The 27,413-nt window shown below is 43.0% G+C and overlaps 1 protein-coding gene across 5 annotated transcripts in view; it reads right to left on the bottom strand.

Moving 5' to 3' along the window:
* Positions 1–27,413, bottom strand: part of PLXNB1 (plexin B1) — a 319,785-nt gene that overhangs the window by 78,317 nt on the left and 214,055 nt on the right. For all 5 annotated transcript variants that reach the window (XM_068254005.1, XM_068254008.1, XM_068254007.1 and 2 more), the window contains 5 exons: positions 20,009–21,140; positions 17,417–17,599; positions 5,030–5,158; positions 1,159–1,259; positions 862–994 (listed from right to left, as the gene is read on the bottom strand). In XM_068254005.1, the coding sequence (XP_068110106.1) occupies positions 862–994; positions 1,159–1,259; positions 5,030–5,158; positions 17,417–17,599; positions 20,009–21,139 (1,677 nt within the window). In that variant the 5' untranslated portion in view covers position 21,140. The remainder of the gene's footprint in view (positions 1–861; positions 995–1,158; positions 1,260–5,029; positions 5,159–17,416; positions 17,600–20,008; positions 21,141–27,413) is intronic.

Here is a 27,413-nt window from a genome sequence, read left to right as displayed (position 1 = left end):
ATCCGCTCACATGAGCGGCTCGTTCAGAAAGTGTCATCAGTCTGCCGACAGACTGTACACACACTCTATCGCTGGAACGCTCGCCCAGCGGGAGGGTCTGACGGACCCGTCGTTCCTTATAGTAGTGTGTGTGTGTACGCACCTTTAGATTTTGCCAGCATTCCTGATTGATCCTTTCAACAGATTTTGGTTCAAATCAGATTAAAAGATCGCTCGGGTGGTCATATTGCGGCACCAATTCTCTCTGATTTGATAATTTTTATTGAATCTGGAAGGTAGATCGGGCTGCAATATTGAGTAATGTACGGGCTCCTTAACTTAAAGAGAATCTGTAATTTAAAAAAAAAAAACCTCTGGGAGATACTTACAGTACCTTGGGAGGGGGAAGCCTCTGGATCATAACGAGGCTTCCCCCGTTCTCCAATGTCCCAGCAATCCAGCCCCCCCGAACCGCAGCTAGGTAAATATTTAACTACCGCAATCCTGTGCAGGTGCACTAGCGGCTCTCTGTTTGGATTAAGGCAGAAATAGCCGAACCCGATTGGATCCGCTCTACTGCGCAGGCCCGAGTCATTTGTGCCTGTGCAGTAGAGTGGATTCAATCTGGTTCGGTTATTTCCGCCTTACCCAAACTGAGAGCCGCTAGTGCGCCTGCAGAGGATCAGGGAGAGGTAAATAAATCAGCGCTTGTCAAGTTTGTCAGGGGAGGTTTCGGGGGAGCCAGCGCTGGATTCTCCCTCCCAAGGTAGTACAGGTTCTCTAAGTTTTCATTTCTGCTTTTGACTAAATCCCCAGATGCTTACTGCACAGTGAGCAATGCCTCAGGTCATACAGAAGTTCCACTGCTATAGATGAACTTACATTTCTCTTCTCCTCTTTGCTGATATTCGCTGGGCTTAGAGACTGGACAGTCAGGCAGTTCTGATTCATATCGTGAGCCCAGAGCCACTGGTGCTTCTCTCCGGAGCGCAGACACTCAAATCGCCGACTACATCTGTGGAAGAGAGAAAATGCACATGTTAAGAAACAGAAAAAGCATACCCTAAAATGAGTAAATGTATTTGCTCTTTTGCTGGACTGACTATTTCGTTTACGGGGAAACTTTTTGGCAACAGCAGCAAAAACAAGTAGCAACTGCTTTCATAATGCGGAACTTACTTTCCGTGCAGCACGCACCATCCACAGTATGGATCTTTTGCGGCCAGGCATGAGGCGCAATCAGTGTGTCGGGAACATTCAGAAAGGGGCACTTTTGTTATCTGAAATGAAAAGAAAAACTTCCATTAGCTCTCATGTCTTAAAGAAGAAATTAGAGAGTTGTTACTGGATTGGAAAGTGAAAAACAATGACTTCTGCAATTCATTTAATTTCATACATTCAAACATGGTTTGTCTTTTACTGTTCTCAACCAACAGGACCTTTCTCAAATTCTCCCCCTCATCTGGAATTTCTTTCCACTTTTCAAGAAAGAGTACAACTACCACACCATCACCACAGCTTGCTTTACCAATCATTTCTATACCACAACCCTTTTTAAAGAGTACCCTTATATTTTAAAGAGTACCTGAAGTGAGAAAAAAAGTTGGATACTAACCTCGGTAAAGGGAAGCTTCTACATAGTCCACAGCATCCAGAGGCTTCCCTCTACAGTGGTATCTACTGTAACTTTTTTCCCACTTCAGTGTTGCTTTAAGGTGACAACCGACGATAAAACCCCCGGCCAATTGATTGTTTTTAATTACCACAGTAACCAATAGGAAAAGATTGGTTGTGGATATTAACAGCCGAATTACTGCTACCTAATTAGATTGATGAAATCTATCTGAAAAATGGATCGATTCTTAATTATGATTAATCTGATCAAATTGGTTAGCAGGAATTTGGCCGTTAATGGACACGACTGATTGTTTCCGATCAATTTCCATTGTTTCCGATCGATTTCCATTTTTCCGAGGCTATCAGGAACAATTTATCGGCTATGGAATTGTATCAATGGCCACCTTGAAGCTTGAAAGGGTTGGGCTCTCTCTCCTAGTGTGCTCCAGACAGTGCTGCTGTGAAATGTGTGCATAACTAATGAATTGTGTATTTTCATGCGACTATGGAATGATCACTACTGGGAGATACTGGCCCTGTATCAGTCATTTTTATTTTACAGTTAGTTGCATTTTTTTCTAATTCCCTATGACGCCTCTCTGCTTAGTTTCTAGACTGCTTTCTCAGATAATAGTCAGGGCTTCTGAAAAGCCGGGGCGGGGTCATTCTCATTCTCATTGGTCTAAGAGTAACTTCTTCCACGCAGAAAGTGCCCAGTTTCCAGCAGGGCTGTGGAGTCGGAGTTGGGGTCGGAGTCGAGGAGTCGGAGCAATTTTGGGCACCCGGAGTCTGAGTTGGAGTCGGAGTCGTGGTTTTGTAAACTGAGGAGTCAGTCGTGAGTCGGATGATTTTGTACCGACTCCACAGCCCTGGTTTCCAGTCCAGCACAAACTATCCCATTCCTCCCATTTTGTCTACAAATGTCTATAAAAGCTTTAAAACATGGGATGATGTGATGACCTCCTGGCAGGTAGTCAGACAAAAAACTAGAAAGACACTTCGGGGAATATTAAAACAGTTTGCAGCTGATAACTGCTGAAAGTGAGAAAAACATTCAGAAGAAAACTTGAAATACAAAATAAATACAAATTTAGTTAAATGTCATGGAGGTCTCCTTCAAAAAGTAACTTTGCTACATGAGGAATGTGAGAAGACCTTGACGTGGGTGGGTTTGAAGGTCTTGTTTGTTTGTCTTTTTCATTACCAAGTTGGGTTGGGCTTCTCAGCTGGGATCGGCAACTGTCATCTTCAAAGGTTCTTTTTAAAGCTGTTGTTGATAGACATTCTCTATCTTTGGCTACAAGTCAAGCAGTTTGTTTTTTGTATTTTATTTTAAACAAATGTGGGTCAACATATGGTTGAGTTCCACTATTGTATAACTGCCCACCTTCACCCACTGCTGCATATGTCCACCTCCAATGGTAACAGGACCTAGTTTTCCATTCCTGCATGGGTTCCTTCTAGTTATAACATGACAGATATGGTCGCAACAGAAGAATTGCTGGTACCAGAAAGAGTCTGAAAAAAACGTGACTATACTTGCTAAAAATGGTAAAACACAGCTACATTTGATGAAAGTTGGGGAGAACATGGCCATAACTGTGCAATCTTGAAATTTTTAGATCATCATGAATTATTCTTATACTGAAGTGCCAACTCAACCGGCTAATATTAAATTTAAGATTAGTTTTAAGGTGGCGACACAGACAGGATACAATTTATCAGATTTCTTTTTAAATTTGAGAAGTACAATGAATTTTTCTGGCTGACTGTAACATTTAAAAAATCTCACCAATTTGAATCACTTTACCTGTGTTCCATTTTTTTCCCAATGAAGGAAAAAAAGGTTTGGAAACTTTGAAAAAATTGCTTGGGTCTATAAATCAAGAAATTGACAACCTTACATCATTCAATGTTCTGAACAAAATGTACAGAGACCTCCACTACTCCCAATCTAGTTTTATAAAAAAAAAAAAGCCTGAAATTCACATTTTTCTGTAGAACTGATAGTTCTAGAATTGCCGTAAAAATTTGATATTTTTATTGTATCATGTGTGGCCACCTTTACAGTCCTTTATCTAAAGTTTTTTTTTTTTTCCACTTTAAATTAGCTTTAATAAGCATAACGTACTTAAATTCTGGAAGATCATGTAAAATGATTGATATCTACCAGATATTTCTTACCGTATTTTTTCTTCCAATTTTATTCAATATTGGAGAAGATTTTGGCAGCAACTAAGCAAGTAATACTGACTGCACTGTCGTCATTGGGGTTGTACCTCTTGAAACAGCACAAAGCTATTAAATAGTCAACCGCTCACGCCTGGAGCCCTCATGTGCTCCAGGCGGCATCATCATATCAGATTCCTAGCCAATGACCAAAGGATACTTTGATGCAACAATGAACTGAAATGGCCTATTTTATTAAAGACTTTCTTCAGTGTATGCTCAGCTTAAAAGTCAATGGCTGAAAACATATACAGAAATGGAATGGATGGTTTAAAGGTAATCTGAAGTGAAAATAAACATGAGATAATGATTTGTATGTGTGGTACAGCTAAAGTCCAATCTACACGTTACAACCCCAGATCGATCGAATTCGATTGGATCGATTAAATCCGACATGTCCGATCGGGAATAGATCGATGGTGTGATTGATTTTGGTTAGTCATCAATGCAAAATTGACCACACTATTGTTCGAGTCCCGATCGGACATGTTGGATTTAATCAATCCAATCAAATTTGATCCAATCTAATTTAATCGATCGCACGTGGAATTGTAACGTGTAGATGGGGTTTTAGAAACAGAACATTAGTAGCACAGATAGAAGTCTAATATTTTTTCCAATACAGGAAGTGTTAAGCGCAATCTAAACGATACGATTCTTTGTGCGTTTCGATTACAATTCTATTTCAGATCCAATTAAATCAGACATGATCTGATCAGGATTTGATTCAATTCAATTTGCAAAACAATGGCAAATCGAATCCCAATCGGACATGTCTGATTTAATCGGATTGTAAATAGAATCGTAATCGAATCGCACAAAGAATCGTATCGTGTAGATGGGGCTTTAAGGATCTTTAGTTATTTATGGAAAAGAGCCTCTCTGAGCTTGGGTTGCTGTTTTCTGGAGTCAAAGAAACAGAGACAGATTTAGATAAGATTTTTACTGCAGGGTAGTTGAAAGGGTCATTAACGCTGCTTGTGCTATAGTTTACAATACAGAGTGTGGCTTGTAATTGCAAATATGACAGAAGTATGCAATGTTAAAAAAAAACAAAAAAACAACTAAACATTAAAATAGGAGTAGTTTTTTTTTTTTTTTTTGCTACTAATGTCCTATTAATTATCAGTACTACACATACAAATCATTACATCAAACTTTTTTTTTTTCACTTTCGGTGTCACTTTAATTGCTGGCATCTTACCGAGGACTGGGTCATGACATACAGATGCTTCTGGGGCTGGTCAAACAGCAGATCACTGGAAACAGCAGAGTTTGAGTAAGTGGGAATGGAGGCATACTGCCGGGCATCATTGTTCCCTCCAAGGTACACCTAAAACAAACCAAAGAATACAATGATTACAATGAAAGACACTGAACAAACAGTTAATAACTGCATATAGCTAAGAGCAGAGCAGGTCTATTAAGCAAAGGTAACTACTACTTGGTCTGTGAAAAGCATAAACACTTTTTTATTTATTATTAAACTGCCTGAACTGCATTTTTTAAAACTGTCTTCAGCTGAAGGGATTTGAATAAATCTGAATATAAAGTGACTGACAGTACACAACTGAAAGTGGTCAAGGTTCTAATGTTCACAGTCACAGGTCACAGCTGGAAAGTGTGCTGGTTAAGGACACTGCCTTTGACATGGTAGACCAGGGTTTGAATCCTGGCTAGGGTCAGTACCTATTCAGTAAGGAGTTCAAGGCAAGACTCCCTAACACTGCAGGGTGGCCTCTTGAGGGCATTCCCAGTGGCTGCAGCTCTTGAGTGCTTTGAGTCAGACAGGAGAAAAGCACTATACAGTACAAATGTTCGGATTCTTATTACGGTAATGTTATTTTAGGGATAAACAAAATTACAGAGTTTCGAGGCTTGAGAACTTATGTGACTTTAGGGTCGGATTTGTACTCTTTACCACCCCCAAGGCCACTGTCAGCGGCCGCCCCCTTCTGTATAGATAGCCAGATGACTACCCCCCCCCCTCCAGTATAGGTAACCAGATGACCCTTCCCCCTCCCCTCCAGTATAGGGAGCCCATTGACCCTTTCCTCCAGTATAGGTAGCTAGATGACCCTTCACCACCTCCTCCAGTTTAGATAGCCTGATGACTCACCCTTCTCCTCAGTATAGGTATCCTGATGACCCCTCCCCCCTTCCCTTTAGTATAAGAAGCCATATGACCCTTTCCATATAGATAGCCTGATAACCCCCTTCCTTCAGTATAGGTAAGCAAGATGACTCTTCCCTTCACCTTAGTATGTGTCTTTTTTACTTTCAGCATGCACACAGCTTATGCCGGTGTATGTGCATGGTGCGCATGGATACATTACGTTAGCTCCCTTGTGCGATTGGTAAGATGCGCTATCTGTCCCAGGAGAGGACGTCAGGATGTGTGCTCCTAATCCCTAGATAGGTTTGATGCAATGAATGTTTGCATGTCTGCACTATGCATGTTACAGGGCCAGAGTTAGGACACCTATGTTTACCTGGGTACTTCTGCGCAGTGTAGGTGACTAAGCATAAGAATGCATTCTTCTGTCAACTAAGACCCCGGCTTTTAACTTAGCTGTAGGGATAACAGTGGTGCCTGGATGAGTGAATCTGTGAATGCATTTGTTTGAACATTTGCATGCGAGAGTTGCTGTTTTCTGGCCACACCCCCTTTAGCACCTCACTTTCCTTAATAACTTATTCAAAGTCCTAACTAAAGGCGATGTGCCTGGATATATGTGTTTTTTTTCCCCCTAGTAAAGACTGCTGCCCACCCACTCTTGATCCTGTGGTGCCCTAGGCCATGGTCTGTGGCCTTGGCTTAAATACGGCCCTGTGTGACTTTTGCTCAGTGTAATTTGCCTTCTTAAAACAGAAGGTATTTGTAAAGACATTTGCGATTATTCAGCTTTAAAAAGAGAAACGGTGGTTTCCTACGATGCATCACTCCTGAATATGCAAATTATCTCTTTATGCCACTGAAGTCTGGCTTATATCCAGAACCACTGGTGTATAGCAAGCCTACAGAACCAGGGTAGGATAAACTCAGCACACTCACAGGTATAAAAGTCTAAGGGTTTTTATTTCGGAATCACAGATACAGCAAATCAGTATCTGTGATTCCGAAATAAAAACCCTTAGACTTTTATACCTGTGAGTGTGCGGAGTTCATCCTACCCTGGTTCTGTTCCTGCCATATGGTTTCCAGCACCTCTGTCTGGGTTGGAGGTAGAGCGGTGTTTTTTCTATTGTAAAGCAAGCCTACACTTATGTGACTGAAAATTGTCGCTGCTCTTTTCCACTAGCAACATTTCGCAATGCGATTCCGGTCGCTATTGGATTGCAAATCACAAAGTACTCACTTGACATATGAAAACCATGAGGGGATGTTTCCACTAGAACAATGTGATTCTTTTCCCCCGATTGCAATAGTCTTTCCTACTGCAGGAACACAGGAAAAAAATCACAAAGCGATTGCACCACTATGCAATGTTTTCGCAATTTTGGCAATTCAAAATATTTTTTCTAAGGCTGTTTTATTTTTCTCCCATCGGAAATCGTAAAACCACCACAAATCGGTGCGGTTCCATTACAACTGACGGATCTAACAAAAATTGCGGAGAAATCATTGCAGTGGAAAATGGGAGCAATGGTACCGAATCACATTACTCAGCGGAAAACAGCCCTACGTGTTTTAATCCAATGTATTGAACGTGCGCTCCATTTGAGTACCCCTGACAAAGCTCTCACAAGCGGAGGTGAAACGTGTTTTTTTTTGTCTCTCTGTACAGATTAACCAGTTTGAGTGGATAAACTGGCTTTTTAGAGAGTGTTTATTACCCCATTTTTGAATCGCCTAAAATAGCTTTGCAACATTTGTCCCTCTACCACCTTTAGTAGTTATTACACTTTGTATTCAGATTTAGTCATTATTTAGCTAATCCATGCATTCGTTTTTTATTATACGATGCAAAGAAAGTTAAGATATAGTAAGTATATTTATACAGGGTACTTCTATAACTCTCAAGCAAAAAAAAACAAAAAAAAAACAACTGATTTGTACTTCAAGGAGTGTTTTCAGTTATCAGCAAAGGAAGAAGAAAAGCTCAGAAGTCAGGCAGTAATCAACAGTGGAGGTCCTTGCAGTTGAAAAGAAACAATATATAGATCTGATAGGGCAAAGCTTCGTTCCAGGAGGGTAAACCCAGACAAACATTATAATTAATGCGGATTTGTGATGAATTCTCCTTAGAGCAGAGAGTGTAATTTTCCATTTTAGGAGATCTTTGCCTGATCAGTTTAAAAACCACACACATACACCAAAATACATACAACTTACAGTGCTACTTTGATGCACCACCTTACAGTATCACCTTTCTCACACTGCTAAAGTTTCACGCACGGTGTCATAATGTAATGAATGAGCTATGTCAAAGTTTTGTCACATGATCAAATAACAAAACATCAGTCTCCGTCCTGACTGGCTGTAACAGCCCAGCATCACATCCCTAGCTGTTCTTCAGCTGGCTGCTCCCTGTTAACCTAGATCGATGTAACAAACAATCCATCTTCCAGATAGATTCAACAAGGCTGTTCTAAGCTGCTAATCACGACCTTGAGCTGGACCTTCAGTCTCACAATGCTCCTCCAGATGGCGCTGCCGCAACAGTTGTGGAAACCCACAGGCAGCAGTAGAATTTTATTCAGTTGGAGCACGTATTTTCAACCTAGGCAAGGGACCGTGCTGGGAATGGCTAAGGAACTGGTAGCTATATGGCAATTAACTCATAACCCAGAGTGCTGTCCTACACAAGTCTCCATTGTGTACCCCAGGAAAAGGATAAACAGACAGGGTCAGTCGGCAATATTTCAAGCTAAATAAATGGCCTTTGCAGCTTCGGTCTGGATTTAGTATATAACACACCAGAGGAGTAAGTGTGGCTGCAGGGCAGCGACTGTGAGCGCAGCTACCCACAGAGAAGTAAATGGCGCCCTATAATTTATCTGCCTGTAATCCTTAAAGCGGACCTATTACAGAAATCACATTTCACATCACTCTGTAAAGAGCCAGTCAGCGTTTCCAAAATCCATTATTTTTTGTTATAAAAAGTGCTGCTTATTTACTGTGAGTTAAAGAGAGCCTGTATTAAGTGAAATATAGAGTATACCATTTTTAGTTCATAAAAAAATAAAATAAAGAAATAAAGTCAGTTGCTTGGCCGCACTGAGCTGTCGTTAAGGTCGCTCTGTAGTGAAAGGGAAAAGCAGGCCACCATATTTATTTCTGTGAAACGAAGCAGAAACTTTTTTCTGCCTGAGGCAGACTTGTGAGGATGTGCCCCCCCCCTCCCCCCGTAATGGAATGATCGCACAGCACCCGACAATTTGCACTGCATGTTATAGCTGCGGTAAGCCCCCCCCCCCCCAAAAAAAAAACCAACCTCAGTATAGGTAGGTAGCCAGGTATAGGTGCCCCCAGTACTGGTAGCTAGGTACAGTTGCCCCCAGTATAGGTTGGCCAGGCAATCTTTTCACTTCCTGTTTCTTCCTCGTGTTGTCCCACGGCGTTAATATATGACTGTGCCTATTGCCTGGCTCCATTTTGACCCTTTTGGTTTTAAGTTGCATAGTTATTGAATTTTGATTGGCCAACCACTGACCAACTTTAAGACTGTAGTACGAGAGCTCACCTACATAATGTGTTAAGGGCCCGATACAGAGATCCAATTTAGATTGGCCAAAGATTGATAAATTTTACGCTTTAATGCAGTATGAGAGATTGCCTGCACAGTTTGTTCTGTGGGCCCTCATACTATATGGAGGTGGTAATAGTCAGTGATTGGCCAATCAAAACTGGATGTGTATATCCCACCCATAGTGTGTCTGAATTTCACAATATCACAAGCACGTGCTAAATGTGGTCAAACTTTTTGACCACAGTGTGATCTACATACTTATTATGGGTCAGTCGCTTCAAGTATTAGAGGCAGCCAATCAGCAAGACAGACATATATGTTATTTAAAATGAAAAATGTGGCAGCTTTCATATCCCTCTTTTTATGGGGTCCATGAGCCAGCATGCAGCCAGTGACGTCAAATTACCCGGTTTGCATCCTTAGTCAAGGTTATTTGACATCATTTATCAAGACCATTGTAATGAAAACTGGAGAAAAATACATCAGGTGCCCACAGCAACATATTAGAACTGGCTGTTCTCATTAACCAGGCTCTATTGAGCCTTGATAAGCACAAGCCTAGACTTCCTGGCTGTGAAGCCCAGTGTTTGTCTGCTTAGACTTCCTGGTTTGGAAGCCCAGAGTTTGTCTGCTTAGACTTCCTGGTTTGGAAGCCCAGAGTTTGGCTGCTTAGACTTCCTGGTTTGGAAGCCAAGCTAGATCTAACTGTCTTGCGGCCCATTCCTCGCCATACTTCCACGCACCCTACTCATGTTGTTCCCATCCCTCTGGTGACACCATCACCAAGTCTCTGGACCAGTATTAAGACCAGGTAGACGTTACATTAGTCAACAATAGGATGCTGACCCGAATCTGGTGGGATCATTTATGATAACAATCTTACTCCCAAAGAAGGAAAGCAGTGTCCCACTACTACAGGTTTACTTTAACCTTTAATAGTCTTTTACAGCTGAGTAAAAATGATCATATTTCATATACAAGAGAGGACTGCAGACATTTGAAAGTGATGTTCCCCAGGAAGATGCGTCAGCCGGCACAATACAATAATTCAGTTTGTTTTCAATTTGCAGAGTTAATGGCAGCGTTTCAGGTCTACTTAAATATACACAATTACCAAAACAGAATGCTGTGCTTTTTCCCTCCGACACACCCACGGGGAAAGACAAAACAAAAATAAGACCTTGTGTGGTTCAGACTTGCCCACAAAAGACATAATCAGGCTAAAAGTATTATCTAAAGTTGCACGTAATTGAGCTGAGCTAATTCACAAGCTTACTACAGAATAGTTGGGAATATTAAAGACACAGAAATGAGCAATCTATCCTTTTATCCCCATGAGATACATCCCACGTTCCAAAAATGATTACAGTGTATTCATGTATCTTCGGCAAAGTGATCAGTAGGGGCAGTAAATAAACAAAATATTAGTTGCATCCAAAATGTATCCCAAGGTTAAAATGATAGACATTTAGCTACACTTTATTTTTTTCTCCCCACCCTCCTAACACAAAAGACGGGCTCCCACCCCCACTGTCAGATTCTGTTCACCCAGACTCCTGAAGTTCCATCAATGACAGCACACTTGGGCTTCAGTCAAGATATTTGTTTTTGTTTCTGCAGACTACATCACTGTAGCACCCCAGCTTCCCAAGAAATGGGGAACAGCTAAATGGGAGTGGTGGAGAAGGTGTACCTAGGATATGCAATATGGCAAAGGGGAAAGGTAGGTGCAATGAAAATTCTTCTGCACATGGTATAATGGCTTGTGGCTTCAAACAGAGATGAGCAATACTAGCGGAGTTCCAAGCGCTGCAACCGATTGGGATCACCAACCGCACCCTACACTACAGGGTGCAGAGTGGGCAACCCTCCCCAGTGCCCTCACTACCAGGGAAACTACCCACCTCTACTACCCAAATTTGCAAACACAAGGAAAGGCGATGCTTACTCACCAAACAGCACCTGCTATTTAACTAACCTGCAGGGTAAACCATGTCAGCAAACTGCTGATTGGCTTTATAATGGCTTTGCGCTAAGCAGTGAGGTTGGTACTGGTTCTCTTCTGCATTCAGTGTCAGCTGTTTTGATACCGGTAGCTGAAAACCTGCATATGGGCTTTGGCACAGAGTTCTGGAAATTCCAAAAAGGTGAGGGCTGCCACCAACATATTCTGCCCATCTTGCTTCAACCAAATGTTGCAGCATGCCCATCACCATTTGTGGAAGAGGATTCAGGCATTACGACATTTGCACAGGGCACAGATCACATCTGAACACCGCTGAACAGCTTTAAGATAAGTAGGAGCCCCAACTGAGAGATCAGCATTACCTCACTGATATTCTTGCTGCTGAATGGGTGAAGATGCTTCAAAATCTACTGGAAACCTTTCAAGAATAATGGAGGCCATAACAGAAGCAGGGGGGAAAGGGGGAGAAGTGAGGAGGGTAGCAGCATACCAATTGCCTTTTCTTCTCACTTTTACTGCCCATGTTCATCACACTGTGTTCAACATACCGCCACACTTGTCAAATGGTACTGGCCACTCCCCCCTCATGCAACAGCGTCAAGCACTTGATAAAGACCGTATTGGTTGAAGCGTTGTGGTCTGCACTGTTACTTGCAATAAACTGGCTAATTGGCCTAAAAATCCAGGTGGAGACCTAGACTTTTCGCTGTTGCATTGCATTGAATTTACCCCTAGGTGGAAAAGGGTGGGGACTGGTTGACTCCCTGGTACTGGAAATTATTGGGTTGCAGCGTTGAGGCATCTCTTATTACTCCCCCCTCATGACATGCTTCAACACCTGCTACCTCTCACAGCCACTCATCTGTGCTCGCATTGGTGCCGGGGAGGAAGTGCTATAAAAGCCCAGCAGTCTAGGCTACACCCCCTGAGGCCTGGCAGTTGAGCTGTAGAAGACTGTCCCAATCCAGATTCCAGACCTACTATTTAAAAACGTTGCAGTCTAAATCCACTTCAATGCGCGTTTTTAAAATAAAGTGTTCGGTAAGCACATATGGCCATGACTTTAATGTAGTCACTCAGGTTTGACCATGTGGTGTATGTAAATTAAATTGGCACTAGCTTCATAGTACACATTTTCAATATAATTTGTATACAGATCTCTTTTGCAGCTCTGGCATTACTGGCAGCCTGTGCAGAGCCCTGCAGACCTCCCTCCTCCGCCTCACACTGCTGGTGTTAACCGGAAATTGCTATAATACAATTTGATCCAGGTGAACAGGCTGCTGGAATTTGCTTGAGAACAAATTAGCTGCTTACAGGGAGAAGGTCAGCGACAGCCTGGAAAACAACAACGTCATTAACAAATCACAAGTCACCCGCTTCACCGCTCGCCATTCTTTCACACAGCGAGTAGGATAAGCAATGCTATCTGGTGCTCAAACATATTTACCCAAGAAAGACAATATAACAATATTTTAGTACCGTATATTCCGGCGTATAAGACGACTGAGCGTATAAGACGACCCCCCAACTCTTCCAGTTAAAATATAGAGTTTGGGATATACTCGCCGTATAAGACTACCCCTCTTCGAACGCACACCAAATTAAAATAAAAATAAAAAAAATCATATACCGGTGCTGTGTATGAACAGATACTGCTGCTGTACTGTATGTGTTACCCAGTATATAACAGTATATAGTCAATTGACTTGTTGCATTGGTAAACTCTCCTTAAAGAGGAACTCCAGTGAAAATAATGTAATAAAAAAAATTGCTTCATTTTTACAATAATTATGTATAAATGATTTAGTCAGTGTTTGCTCTTCGTAAAATCTTTCCTCTCCCAGATTTACATTCTGACATTTATCACATGGTGACATTTTTACTGTGGGCAGGTTATGTAGCTGCTCCTAGCTGTTTTGGCTGTTACAGACAGCTGTAAACAGCCATTTCCTGTCTGTGAACATTGTTACATTGTGGCAGTTTGCCCAGAGTACCGTGGTATCAGAGTTTCTTGTGGGAGGGGTTTCATCACAAAATCAGTCATACAGCGCCCCCTGATGGTCTGTTTGTGAAATGCAATAGATTTGTCATGTAAAAGGGGGTATCAGCTACTGATTGGGATAAAGTTCAATTCTTGGTCGGAGTTTCTCTTTAAGTAGACTGGTCTGCTCTCCTTGTCTACCGGTTTATCAGAGCGGTATGGAAGAATAGATTGCACTCCCTCAGCAGGGAGATCTGAGAGGCGGTAACAGGATAGGACGTATCACCCGGCATCAATGACACCCGGCGTATAAGACGACCCCCAACTTTTCAGAAGATTTTCAAGGGTTAAAAAGTAGTCTTATACGCAGGAATATATAGTACTCAAAGAGGCACACATGAAATAAAGGCACCTGGAAAAAGGGCGCGGGGGACTGACGCTAGTAAAATATTGCAAAAGTTAGCGATATTCTGCTACATTTTTATAGTAAATTATTGGTAATATTTACTTATATTTTACTATGGCTAAACCTAACCCTACCCTCACACAGAACCATTCCCTGGTGGTGTCTAACCCTAAGAACCCCCAGGTGGTGTCTAACCCCCAAGACCCCACCCTGTTGGCGGCGCAGTGCTTGCCGTCAGAAGATGCAGCCAAAGTTGCTTAAAAAAACACAATAATTCGGCCTCCAGCAATCAATGGAAGCCGAATTATATAATTCCCCCACTATCCATGGCGGCCTGGAGGGGGAATAGTAATTAGCACGGCCCGGACTTGTGCAGAAGCAGGATCAGCCATATACTGGCTGTGTCCTGCGCCCAAGTCTACCGGCGCTGATTTCAAAATGTATGCCCCTGTTCGTGCCTAAACCTAAGCCCTTCAGTGGCACATAATACTTTATCCCTCTCCTACAGCTACCCCCTCCGCAAAGCTGCAATATGCAACTATGAAGGTAAATTAGGGCGTCCACCACGCAATCAGGACTGGAGTCAGTACAACAATTATCCGACTCCAACTCAGTTTAAGAAACCTCCAACTCCAGGTACCCAAAATGGCTCCGACTCAGACTCCTTAGTCTACTACTTACCAGGGCTGTGGATTTGGTAGAAAAATCATCTGACTCCCGACTCAGACTCCTCCGTTTATGAAACCACCAACTCCAGGTACCTAAAATTGCTCCAACTCCCGACTCCTTGACTCCAAATTTGACTCCAGAGCCCTGTATGCAATGCCGCAATTTGGTTATCCACAAGCCGATTTGGGTATCCACAAGGCTGTCCGCAAATATTTCCCCCTCTTGCCGGTAATTGGGTATCTCTGGGTGCCCAAGTTTACCTTTAAAGTAGCCGCGATTTGAGGCAAATAAGGTAAAATTTGCCGCCCGCTAGCGACAGCCGCCATGTGCCCAAATTTCCTTAGTACGCCGCTAAATGCAGCTGTTACAATAGACGCCTATGACGGCGTCATTTTTATCTGTAAGGGCTCCTGCGCCCTTTTTTCCTGCTGCGCTCAAAGAGGCATATTTGTAAAGGTAGCAATCTGTGGATGACCAGAAAATAACATGCTGAAACAATGTAATTTTTCATATCTCCATGTAACTGATGATCTACTTACACAGTCACTAGTTGTATTAAAGATTAACAGCTATCTACGATTGCCCACGGTGTTATTCATCAAATGAAAGTACTGTTTACAATATTTACAAGAGGGGAAATCTGTGTCTACATCATTAAATCCTTTTTGCCACTTCTGCAGTGCAACTTTCGACCACTACTGCATATGTAATGTATACGCTCGCTGGTAGCTGGAAGAGATATTGAGCCTATATTTGGCTGTACCCAATTCAACCATTTGCTAATCATATCAGCTAGTTGCTGGTGCTTGTGCCTAGTCTCTGCGAGTAGCTTCTAGTGCTAGTGATTAGTTGCCATACACTTATAGATGGCTAATAAATGTGACCATCAGAAAGATTCCTGTCAGATGCCTTTTATTTCTAGCCAATACAGAGTGATCAAATCAGCCAGATATCGACAGTAGAAATCAATAAATGTATGCTACCTTAGTGACTGCCTTAAAATACTGTATATACCACAAGGAACATAGATCACTCTAAAATTCATACATAGGAGCAACCTGTAACTCAAGACTGATAAAAAAAAAAAAAAAACACTCAAATTTTTAAAAGCTTATAAATACAAACTGGCCCCTACACTACACAGCACCATTTGACTAACCAAGCACATGGGAATCTGCATCTTGTTCAACATGCTTCATGCAAATCCTGCAATGTTTTAGTTGCTTTGAATAATTGTCTGTCCGACCTAATGAATTTCGGAGTGATAAGGTATACACTAATGATATGATTTTGATTTGGCCATACCCCTTACTGAGGAAGTTTACCAGAAGATTGCAGTACTGGGAAAAAATAAATCGCAAAGTGAAAAAGTTAAAAATGGAAGATAGATCCTGAAATTCATATTTGCCATTTAATTTGTTCATGTTTGATCCGTCATCAGCCTGCTGGTCATCATCTTTACTGCTGGCAGCCATGAAAAAAACCCAGACCACACCAACTGCCATCATCTATAAAAACACACCCACTAACAATGCGATAGGCTAAAAGGTTGTGGATTCAACCACAGCAATACAGATGTCCCCGATCTATTTGAGAAACTGTAAATACTGCATTTCTTATGGGTAGGGAGTATCAGCTGCTGATTGTGGTAAAGTTCAGTCTTGGGATAATGTTCCTCTAAAATGCTTGCCTTTGTCTATTTAAGAGCGCTGCAAAATGAGCAAGCTTCAATTTGTCAAAGTATTCCGCAAATACATGTAATTTTAGTTGTGACTACTAGCTGCACCCAGAATGAATCATCCATGTTACATGGCAGGGAAAAGGAACAGACTGTTAACCTCCTGAGCGTTCTGGACGAGCTCGTCCAGAGACGCCGGAGGGTGCCGCTCAGGCCCTGCTGGGCCGATTTCCACGAAATAAAAAGGAGCACATGAAGCCGGCACTTTGCCAGCCGCATGTGCTACCTGATTACCGCATGCAGCGGCGAAAGAGGGTCCCCCAGCCGCCCGAGCCCAGCGCAGCCGGACCAAACAGTTCCGGCCAGCGTTAAGGGCTGGATCGGAGGCGGCTGACGTCAGGACGTCGGCTGACGTCCATGACGTCACTCCGCTCGTCGCCATGGCGACGAGGAAAGCAAAACAAGAAATGAAGTACGGATTAGGAGCGCCCTCTAGTAGGCTTTCATGCAGCCAACTTTCAGTTGGCTGCATGAAATATTTTTTTTTTTATTCAAAAAAAAAACGTCCGGTCGCCAGCCTGGCGATCTTAATAGAACGCCAGGCAGGTTAATGATTATTGGAAGTACACATAGAGGTGATCATTACCACCATATTACCAATGAAGAACTTATACAGCAGTTAAAGGGAACCTAAACTGAGAAGGATATGGATTTTTCGTTTTACAATAATACCAGTTGCCTGACTCTCCTGCTGATCCTGTGTCTCTTAATACTTTTTGCCTAGCCCCTCAACAAACATGCAGATCAGGTGCTCTGACTGAAGTCAGACTGGATGCTTGTTTCAGGTGTGCGATTCAGCCACTAATGCAGCCAAAGAGGTCAGCAGAACTGCCAGGCAACTGGTATTGTTTAAAAGGAAACATCCATATCCCTCTCAGTTAAGGTTCCCTTTAAAGGAGGGCTCCTGGTGGTATTGCTACACTACTGGGCACTGGCACTAAAGAGATCTGGAGCAGCTAAAGATCTCCAGCTGCAGCTTATGTTAATCAACGCAGCAATGTGTAGCTACAACACACTAGCAGCAACTTGTAGCTACAGACAATAGGGCAGCTACAATTTTTGTCTGCAAGCCACAGTGAGTACTTTTCCTCTAAAAATGATTTGATGACTCCACAATAGCAATGTTATCACTTACTTTGTTGAGAAAGCCTTTGCTGTCCCCCATGAACGCAATGGTGTGCTCCTCTTCTATGCTGACGGCGATGGAGGTAAGCCTGGCGTATGGGCTATGGAACACAGGGGCCATTTCTAATGGTTCCCAGCTGGCCATGGGGCTTGGGGTATGGTCCGATCCACATGGATATGCATCAAGAGTATCCTGTAACCCAAAATCAGAGAAAAGATATTCTTAGATAATAAAGCATGATGGAAAACAAAAATGGGACATGGCATGACACCAGAGACCTGATTCAACAATTTTATGCGTGATGTTTGATTGTGAAGGAAAGGGCAATCCCGAAGGGTGATCACTACACCCACTTGTTTTTGGGGGGAAAAAAAGAAGGTCCATTACAAAACAAGTAAACTTTATTAACACATATATACAGAAAAGTTCCAGGCTTCCATTTTCAAGTCAGCCAAATGTGCTGTATCATTCACATCAACTTGTATTTATATTGGAATACTACAACATATGATCCAGTGCCAGCCTGGGAGATGCACCTTGCTGCCTGACTGCTGTGTGGCAGAGGAGTATACCATATACAGTACAACATTTCAAATCCGCTCATTTCTGAGGACCCTAGCACCCTATACACTGAAATATAGACAACTTGTCTCCATATAAAGACAGTGCCCAATATGATATACGTGACACACACTGAGGCTGCACCTGAAGTTGATATACGTCTGGTGGACACTGACCTTTATCATAGATCTCATAAGGATGCTCAAAGTGGCGTTTTAATGTCCAGTAGATTTATATCAAAGTTTGGTTCTTTGAGGAGGATTGCATAAGAGGTCAGCCCCCTGGCAGTGGCAGGCTGTTATCTACCTAGAATTACTACCCAGTGTACAAAGAACTACCATACATGCAAGAGGGATTCATAACTCCAATGTACTTTGGATTTGATCCTTGATATTGCTACAAACCGCTCTCACTCACAGATTGGAACTTTACATGATATTGCATGCATGCATCTGCAGGACCATCTTGTAGCCCTACCTAGTGTGTCCACCTCCCCTCCCCTTAGACTGTAAGCCTTTAGCAGGGTCCTCCCTTCCCTAGTATATACTACATGATCATGTGTTCCTTTCCCATGACCACCTCGTACTTGTATTAGGCTCGGTCCACACTAGGTACGGTTGCAGAACGCAATCCATAGTCTGGGCTCCGGTTTTCAAAAACCGGAACGCAAATGGATCCATGCTGCCCTTTTGCAACATACGTTTCCAGTCAGTTTGCATTTTAAAAACCGTGCCCTCAGCCCTGGCCGGGGGGAGGGGGCGCTGAGCTGGAGGGGGTAGCAGCCAGGAAGGGGGGCAAGCAGGCACCACGGCAGGGTGGGGGGCAGACCCCCTCCCCCCCCTCCCTCACCTGGGTGCCCACCTTCCCCACTCCCCCTGCATCTATTTGAGAATGCAGTGAGCGAGGAAGCAATTATCTTCCTTCCGTTCCACCGCTCACCATGTGATTTCTTGCAATGCCGCCCTCAACCACTTCAGTGGACGGGCATTGCAAGAAGTCACGTGGCGAACAGAGGAAGGAACTAGGTAATTGCTTCCCCGCTCGCTGCATAGCTGGAGGGGGAGCGGGAATGGGGGACCCAGGTGAGGAAGGGGGGTCCAACCCCCCTCCCTGCCGCTATGTCCGCTGCCCCCCTTCCTAGCTGCTGTCCCCTCCAGGCCACCTGGGGGTAACCTATGGGGGGGGGCGGCCCGCAAAGATGACGCTGAGGGGAGGAGCAGGCAGTAGGCAATCCGGTTCTCCCTCGGTTTATGTGTGCAAAGTAGCCTATGTAGAGGGAGATCCGTTTTTTGTACTGCCTTTCATTGCCTACTCGGGAATCCGGGCTCCATGAAAATGTTACAAATCCGGACTCTCTGTTCAGCTTTTCAAACTAGATCCCACGGATCCAAACAACAACAACAACAAAAAAAACGGAGCTACGGATACATTTTTTAAACAAGTGTGATCTGACCCTTACTGGGCCTACCTAACCAGCCCAAAATCACTTGCTCATGTATTTTGTACCCAGTTTGCCTTGTATAGCTTTGTCCTATGTTGTTTAATCTTGTTACGTGTGTCATCCTTTGTATCATTGTATGTATTTATTGTCCTGTGCTGCGTAATAGGTTAGAGCTATATAAATAAAATGAATAACAATAACTGCCATGTTGATGTCTCCCTGTGGTAGCATTTAAAAAAAAGAATTGAGGGGGACCCCATTCATCATAACAGGTCAGTCATCTAAATATTATAGTGAGCTTGTTGCAAAGGTGTTGCTTCTTTGATTGTGTGTTCCTCTCCAGTTTAAACGTTTTGTATATTGTCAATGCTTGATAAAACTTATATTTGTAAGAAATAACTTTATAGTCTAAAAGATGTATTCCTTTTCCCTTTAACCCTTGTCCAGAAAATAGTCTTGAAGGGCCTTAGGCCCAGGGGAAACATTTTATGTTTATTTAAAGCGACCCGATTTTGTCTGTTCTCTGTTAAATATATTGTTGCATACATTCATATTGTGAAAAGCAGCCTCACAAATGATTGGCTCATAGTGATACTCACGGGAGGTAGGAGGACACAGTTTGATTTCACATCATATTCTATGTAGGCAACCTCTCTTCCATCCTCGTCCTTTCCATCCCTGGTATAGCAGATGTCTCTGGTCCTGTTTATTAGTTTGTCGATATGTTCCATAGAGTACAAACATAATGCCGATTCCTCGCTAACCTTTCCAGAAGTTGCATGCCACTGGGAAAACACAGCAAAGAGAACATCCCCTCTGGTGTTCAAAACTCCTCTAGCCAACTTTTCTCCAGGTTGTGTGACGTAGGCAGCCTGGAGAAGATTGAAGTTCTTAACACCATCGCTTATTTGGCAGCTAAGAGGCAACTCAACATAAGAATAATAATGAGAGTCATCAGGACAGATACGAGAGATATAGGTCTTGTACTCTCGAGATGGCGATTTTAAGTCACGGCGATAAAAGAGGAAGTAAACACTGGACCGATGAGTGAAGACCTTAACGAAGTGGTGGTTGTACTCTGAAAGTCGTCCAACCACAGAAAGCTTGGCTGTTTCTTCATAAGAAAAGACGGAATGGGGTTCAGCACCCACATTGAGGTTACGAGTAGTAATTGGAGGAATGCCACCGACTCCTTTACTTGTGTAGCCTCTTCCCACAAACAGTAAAGGTGTGCCATCCTTAGACAGCCCAACTAACCCAACTGTTGTGACGTTTGGGTCATTTGCAGCAACATATTGGGAGTCCACTGGCCTTTCTGGTCGAAAGAGAACTTCATTAATGGATCCCAAGAGTCTCTTTTCACAGATACCTTGAAACACACTGCCACAAACTATCAGTTCATTTTGGCTTGGCACAACCAGCAGAAGTTTATTATGATTATTGGTGTTCTGTAAATGGGCACACTCTGTGGTCACCGGTGGTAAACAGTCCTTGCTGTCCAAAACTGGTCCAGTCTGCACTGGCTGCTTCTCCAGGTTTAAGTCCTCAGTGAGTTGATAAAGGTAGTTTGTAGCTCCAAGATACAGAGTCCCTGTGTTGGTATCCAAGGTGAGGTGGTTGAATATGGTGGTGTTCTGAGAAAACGTGACATATGCTTGTGCCCCAGCGATAGATGTCCCAAGGAAACACAAGGCAGTGAGGAGGACGGTTCCTGGAGGCATGGTGAACATTCTGCAATTAGAAACAGGATTTAATCAGGATTATGAAAACACAACAAGCTCTAGAACAATTTGCACAATCTCATAACACTATGGCAGCGTCAGAACAGGATATAAATGCCAATATCTTTAGTGACACTTATTTCTGAGATAGTGAAGTTCCTCACAAAAATACAAAGCACCATAAATCACTACAAGGCTCATTTATTAGGTATTCGTTGTGATTTTTTTTCTGTTCTTCCAACAACCAGCAAATCTCTAGTTGCTAGGAGAGGAAGAGTAGTGTGGTTGACAAACACTTCATACATGCTCCAGCAAATTTCCACTGCCCATTACTTGCTAAGTACAATACAGTGCCATTGAGATGGTAATTATTTGGTGTTGATGCAATTGTCATGGTGCTGCATTGGATTTGACAATTTGCATACGCTTTACATCAACTTAAAATCATTAACATCTTATTAACCATCCCTACTGAACACAAATACGTATGAAAAAAAAGGCAAAACCAGTAATAAAGAAAATTCACACAAAAAATGTCACACTATTTTGTCATTCCAAATCTAACAAAAAATATAATTAGCTTTTTCCCAAAATGATGCCCCTATATTCTCTGTGTCTTAAAGGTGCACAATAGTGAAAGACTGTAAAAGTTTAAATAAATACTTATCTACACATACAATTTGTCAAAAACTAAATGCACTATACATTTTTAAAGGGATACTGTAGGGTGGCCGGGGGAAAATGAGCTGAACTTACCTGGGGCTTCTAATGGTCCCCCGCAGACATCCTGTGCCCGCGCAGCCGCTCACTGATGCTCCGGCCCCGCCTCCGGTTCACTTCTGGAATTTCTGACTTTAAAGTCAGAAAACCACTGCGCCTGCGTTGCCGTGTCCTCGATCCCGCTGATGTCATCAAGAGCGCACAGCGCAGGCCCAGTATGGTCTGTGTCTGTGCAGTACACTCCTGGTGACATCAGCGGGAGCGAGGACACGGCAACGCAGGCGCAGTGGTTTTCTGACTTTAAAGTCAGAAATTCCAGAAGTGAACCGGAGGCGGGGCCGGAGCATTGGGGAGTGGCTGCGCCAACACAGGATGTCTTCGGGGGACCATTAGAAGCCCCGGGTAAGTTCAGCTCATTTTCCCCCGACCCCCCTACAGTATCCCTTTAATTCCCATGTAGCTGTCAGTTACAGTAAGTATGCTTTTCTACCAATTCTGAACCTCTTGTCAAGATTTGGACTAGTCCATCTACTCTTGGGGAATTCTAAAAGTGCACTCAAATTACAGTGGCTCTCCAACTGCCAGAACAGTATGCACGAGACTAGGCTAGCTGGAATCTTTGTATAGGTCCTGTCTAGGGAGTGCATTGAAAATCAAAGAAACCTTGAGATACCCCCGTGAAGAAATGGACTAATCCATAACCTGTTAGTAATAGGTTCAGAACTGTCATAATACATACTGTAACTGACAGCTACATAGGAAGCAACACATTATGGAGCATTTACTCTGGGACAAATGTACATCCTAAAGCGGAATATAACCCTGCATTTCAACTTTGCTCTAAAACATTATTTACAGTATATTATATGCAACCAGCATTTTTTTTTTACTAGACCAGCATTGGAAGGGTTACACAGAGCTTTAAAGTTCCTGGAGAGAACTGCAGACGCATCCGAAGCTTACATAGATACATTTTGTTTACATAAATGTATCCAAGTGTGGAATGTTACTCACTCTCTCGGACTGAGAAGGAGCTGGAGGACAGCCAAAGAGTGTGTAACATTTATCACTTGTTACATTCTAGTTAAATGTATCTATCTAAACTTCTGCATATCTCTCTACAGAACTTTAAACCTCTGTGTTTAACCCTTCCAATGCTGGTCTAGTAAAAAAAAAAAAAAAAAATGCTGGTTGCATATAATATGCTGTAAATAATGATTTAGAGCAAAGTTGAAATGCAGGGTTATATTCCGCTTTAAGTGTATGTGCAAATTTGTATTTTAATTTTTACAATTATTCACCATACTGCCCCTTTAAGAAGCAGTTCCTACTGTATACCTATAGAAATATCTCTGTACATGAGCTCATTTAGACTATAAATAACAATTACAGTAATCTGTTTCATACAGTATCTATAAATATAGCATTTCCTGCTTCCATATTGAAATATTTTCACTTGAGGGTAAAGTTCCCAAGGCTAAATGAGCTCATTAGGTGACCTTGCTGAAGGCATCGCTGTATATGGAGAACTGAGAAGGTAAGGCGTTTGCCTTACAGGGAAAGATGGAGAGAACTAATAATATTTGTTTTTCGCTGGAATAACAATCTCACTTACTCGCACAAAGTTGCTGGAGAAGTCAGTAATGCGCATTTTCTTCTAAGATGGTCATAAAGCATGACATCACAGAAAATGTGCGCCGCTCTCTGCTACATGAAACCCTGCTATGGCTGAGCGAGTCATTCCCTTCCGCTCAGCTCTGCTCATTGCAAAGATTAATGACAAACCTTAGACAGGTGGTCCCCAGCTTACAAACAGGTTCTGTGAGATTTTTTTTGTAAGCAGAATTTGTTTGTAAGTGGAGTCCTGTGTTATACATAAGGAAAACCAGATAAATGATTTACTTTTGGACATACAGGTAGTCCCCAGTTAAAGAACAAGATAGGGACTGTAGGTTCGTTCTTAACCTGAATCTGTTCTTAAAGAGAACCTGTAACAAAAAAAAAAAAAGTTCCCTTGGGGGGTGCTCACCTCGGTAGGGGGAAGCCTCAAGGTCCCAATGAGGCTTCCCCCTCCACTGTAGCTGCAGGCAATCCAGCGCTGGCTCCCCCGAAGTCTCCAGCAATCCAGGCTCGACAAGCCTGACAAGGCTAAAAGATTTACCTTCCCTGGCTCCAGCGGGGGCGCTGTTGAGGCTCTCAGCACGGAGATAGGCGGAAATAGCCGATCTCTGTCGGGTCCGCTCTACTACACAGGCGCAGGAGACTTGCGCCTGTGCAGTAGAGCGGCCCAACAGCGATCAGCTATTTCCGCCTATCTCCGAGCGGAGAGCAGATCCTGCGCCTGCGCTGGAGCCGGAAAGGTAAATATTTACATCCCTGCCATTCGGAGGGCCAGAGTGAGACCGCCGTGGGACACAGGAGGACGGGGGAAGCCTCGATAGGATCCGGAGGCTTCCCCCACCCGAGGTGAGAACCCCCCCAGAGGAACTTTTTGTCGTTACAGGTTTTCTTTAAGTCTGACCACTGCGCCCTCTCCTTCTCCTGTACCTCCAGTGTCCCCCTGTGCCACCTCTGCCGCCTGAACCTGCTTATAAAGTTTAAGATCGCATTCACAGTGGGACGTTGCCTTTTAATGTGACGTTAAAGTTGCAACACGTCTGCATTTAGAGGTAATGCACTGCAAGCAGTAAGTTACCATAATGCAACATTTTGCAACGCGACGGTAACATCACACTGAGCGTCCCATAGGATTATCAGTGCAGTGCAGTAAGCTGTGTTATAAGACTTTAAAACGCAGCCCCGCAATGTGCCACTGTGAATGCGACCTAAAAGCCATTTTTTCTTTCAACTTTTTTTTTAAATCGATTTTTCTCAAAAACTACATGTCTAATTTGAATTTTTTTTTTACTTGTTCCCATAGAATCACAGAATCCATGCTGTTTATAATCGGTAGGTCGTTCATAAGTCGGGGACTACCTGCATAGCATAAACAATGTTTTTCGTTGTTTTCAATGTGCTTCAGTGTTCTCCCCAGAATTTTTTTACCAGCCAGGTGGCATGAAAAAGTAGCCGGGTGGCAAGAAAAAGTAGCCGGGTGGGGCGTGATAACAAAATGCAGGGCCGGCGCTTCTCTGCATACAGCAGAGGAGCAGATGAGCCGAGCAGAGGAGAGGAGAAGATGAGCCGATGACAGCCGGGTGATCACCAAAACTAGCTGGGTGGAGCACCCGGCTAAAAGAGCCTGGGGAGAACACTGGCTTTTCATTGGTTTTAAACTACTGATAACAGTTTATACAATAACTAGTAGACCAAAGCCCATTTAAAAACGGGCTCTAGGTCTGTGTTTCTTGGCACACGCCACCCTCTATAATTCAGCATCAAGGACCTCCTCAAATACATGAGGACATCTGTATGGCCAGAAGCAGTTAAATTAGGCACCTTTTTGTAGCCGCAGTTTGCATAGTGGATGGCCCAAGCCCACTATTCCATTGGTGCCCAAATTACTTTATAGCCAGTATTTGCAGCAATTAACATGGGTGCCTATGGTGGTGCCCATACTATCAGTGGATAGGGTTAGGTATTGGGGGGGGAGGGGAGATTAGGGTTCAGCGTCGCTTAGGAGGAGTTTTAGAGTTAGTCATCGGCGAAGGGGGGCTGGTAAGGGTTAGAAATCAATAGATGGGGCCTGTGTGAGAAAAAGGTTAGGTCATGGTAAAATATTTGTCACCTTTAACAATATTTTACTATCAGATTTTAGTGGAGTATCCGTAATTTTGCCAATATTCCACTAGCGGCTTTTTCCGGCAACAAATTTGTTGCGGCACCCTTTTTTAAATGTACATGTATGGCCATAGGTCGACTGTGGCCTGATATGCAAAGCTAATAAAATTTTTACAGATTGGAACTTGCTCAGTTTCGCTAAATTTCAGAAGAAAGCAATATGGTATCGATGCTCGATGCGGTGCAACGCCACGCTGTAATCGCTCCCCCATTACTCTCCCTCTACCAGCTTGCATGGGAATTCATGATCAGAATTGATTGATAAACTGCATGAAATCAATAAAAAGGTAATCGATTGGCTACAATAGGGCAATAGAAGACCAGCAAATTCAATAAAAGTGATTGAATCAGAGTCCGGCATCAAACAGAAAAATCGATCCATGTATGGATAGCTTTTCTTTCCCCAGTTAGTAATGGGAGCAGAAACCTCTGAGCCTAAAATAGGGATAAAATCAATAATACATCAGAGCCCCATTTTAACCACCCTCCAGCATAATACACAAAATGGGAACCTGAAAGAGTGCATTCTTTTGTATCCTGTTCGATAGAATGTCTAGCTCCAAAGTGAACTGTCTGCAGGTAGACTTAAAATAAAGATTACCATAAGAACTGCCAGGACAGGAGCCATAACTGAGGGAAAACCAATTTTCCCATTTGAGAAGGTATCTCAGCACACAGAGAGTGCTTTCAGTCAGAGCTATTTTTGTGCTGTTATTCTAAATTGGATATTAGTCTGCGCGTGAGGCTGCTTGCACGAGAGATGGAGGAAAAATCCATGCAGTCTATAAAGAATTGAGAGCTTCTTCCAGGGAGAGGAAACGCAGCAAACTTTATTGGATGTAGGAGGGAAAAAACTAAGTTTTATCCTCTAGGAAGGGGCCCTTGTAGCTAAAGCTAGGTACCAAGCTTTAACATTTGTTGCTCTAAAGAATGCCTACAGATCACTTCAGGTGGCAGTTACAGCAAAAGTGCAGTACGCAGTATTTTGTGCATTATGCTAGAGGGTGGTTATAAGACACACTGCTCAGCTACCAGCCAAGCAACATGTACTGCTCTACGGAGAGGGGAGGATGCACATGGCACCATCCACGTCCTCTGAAGCTTCCCATTGGGTGATTTTCCAATCTAGGTTGATCAAAAGTAGGGCATGTGGTGCAGTAGATAGGCAGCCCATTTTTTTTTTTGCACAGCACAAAACAGTGCAACAGGACAATCTTTAATGTGAACCCGAGGTTAGAGTTCTATGGTGGTGCCATATTTATCCCCTTTTAAGCAATACTAGTTAAATGGTTATTCTGCTGACCCTCTGTCTCTAATGCTTGTAGCCATAGACCCTGAACAAGCATGCAGCAGATCAGGTGTTTCTGACTTTGTCAGATCTGACAAGATTAGCTGCATGCTTATTTCTGGTGTTATTCACACACTACTGTGGACCAATAGATCAGCAGGACAGTCAGGCAACTGGTATTGTTTAACAGAAAACAAATATGGTAGCCTCCATATCACTCTCACCTTGGGTTCACTTTAATGGATTCCCTGTTGGAATCTAATAAACATTGATGTGGTGTGTGTGGAAGGAATCTACTCCTATCTGAATTGATTATGATCAGAGGAGAAATGATTGTTTTGCCACTTAAAGTGGCAACCCACAAGTGTATGCCCAGCTTTAGTCTAATAAGACCCCGATTCCACAAGGATATTACATTTTAGGGCTGGTGCACACCAAGAGCACCTCTGAGTGCTTTTTAAAACGCTTGCACTTCAAAAAGCGCTTGGGTAATGT

This window comes from Hyperolius riggenbachi, chromosome 9, assembly GCF_040937935.1.
Source record: "Hyperolius riggenbachi isolate aHypRig1 chromosome 9, aHypRig1.pri, whole genome shotgun sequence".
Lineage (NCBI taxonomy): Eukaryota > Metazoa > Chordata > Amphibia > Anura > Hyperoliidae > Hyperolius > Hyperolius riggenbachi.
The sequence above is the reverse complement of the archived record's forward strand: the minus strand, read 5'-3'. Positions and strand labels throughout refer to the sequence as shown.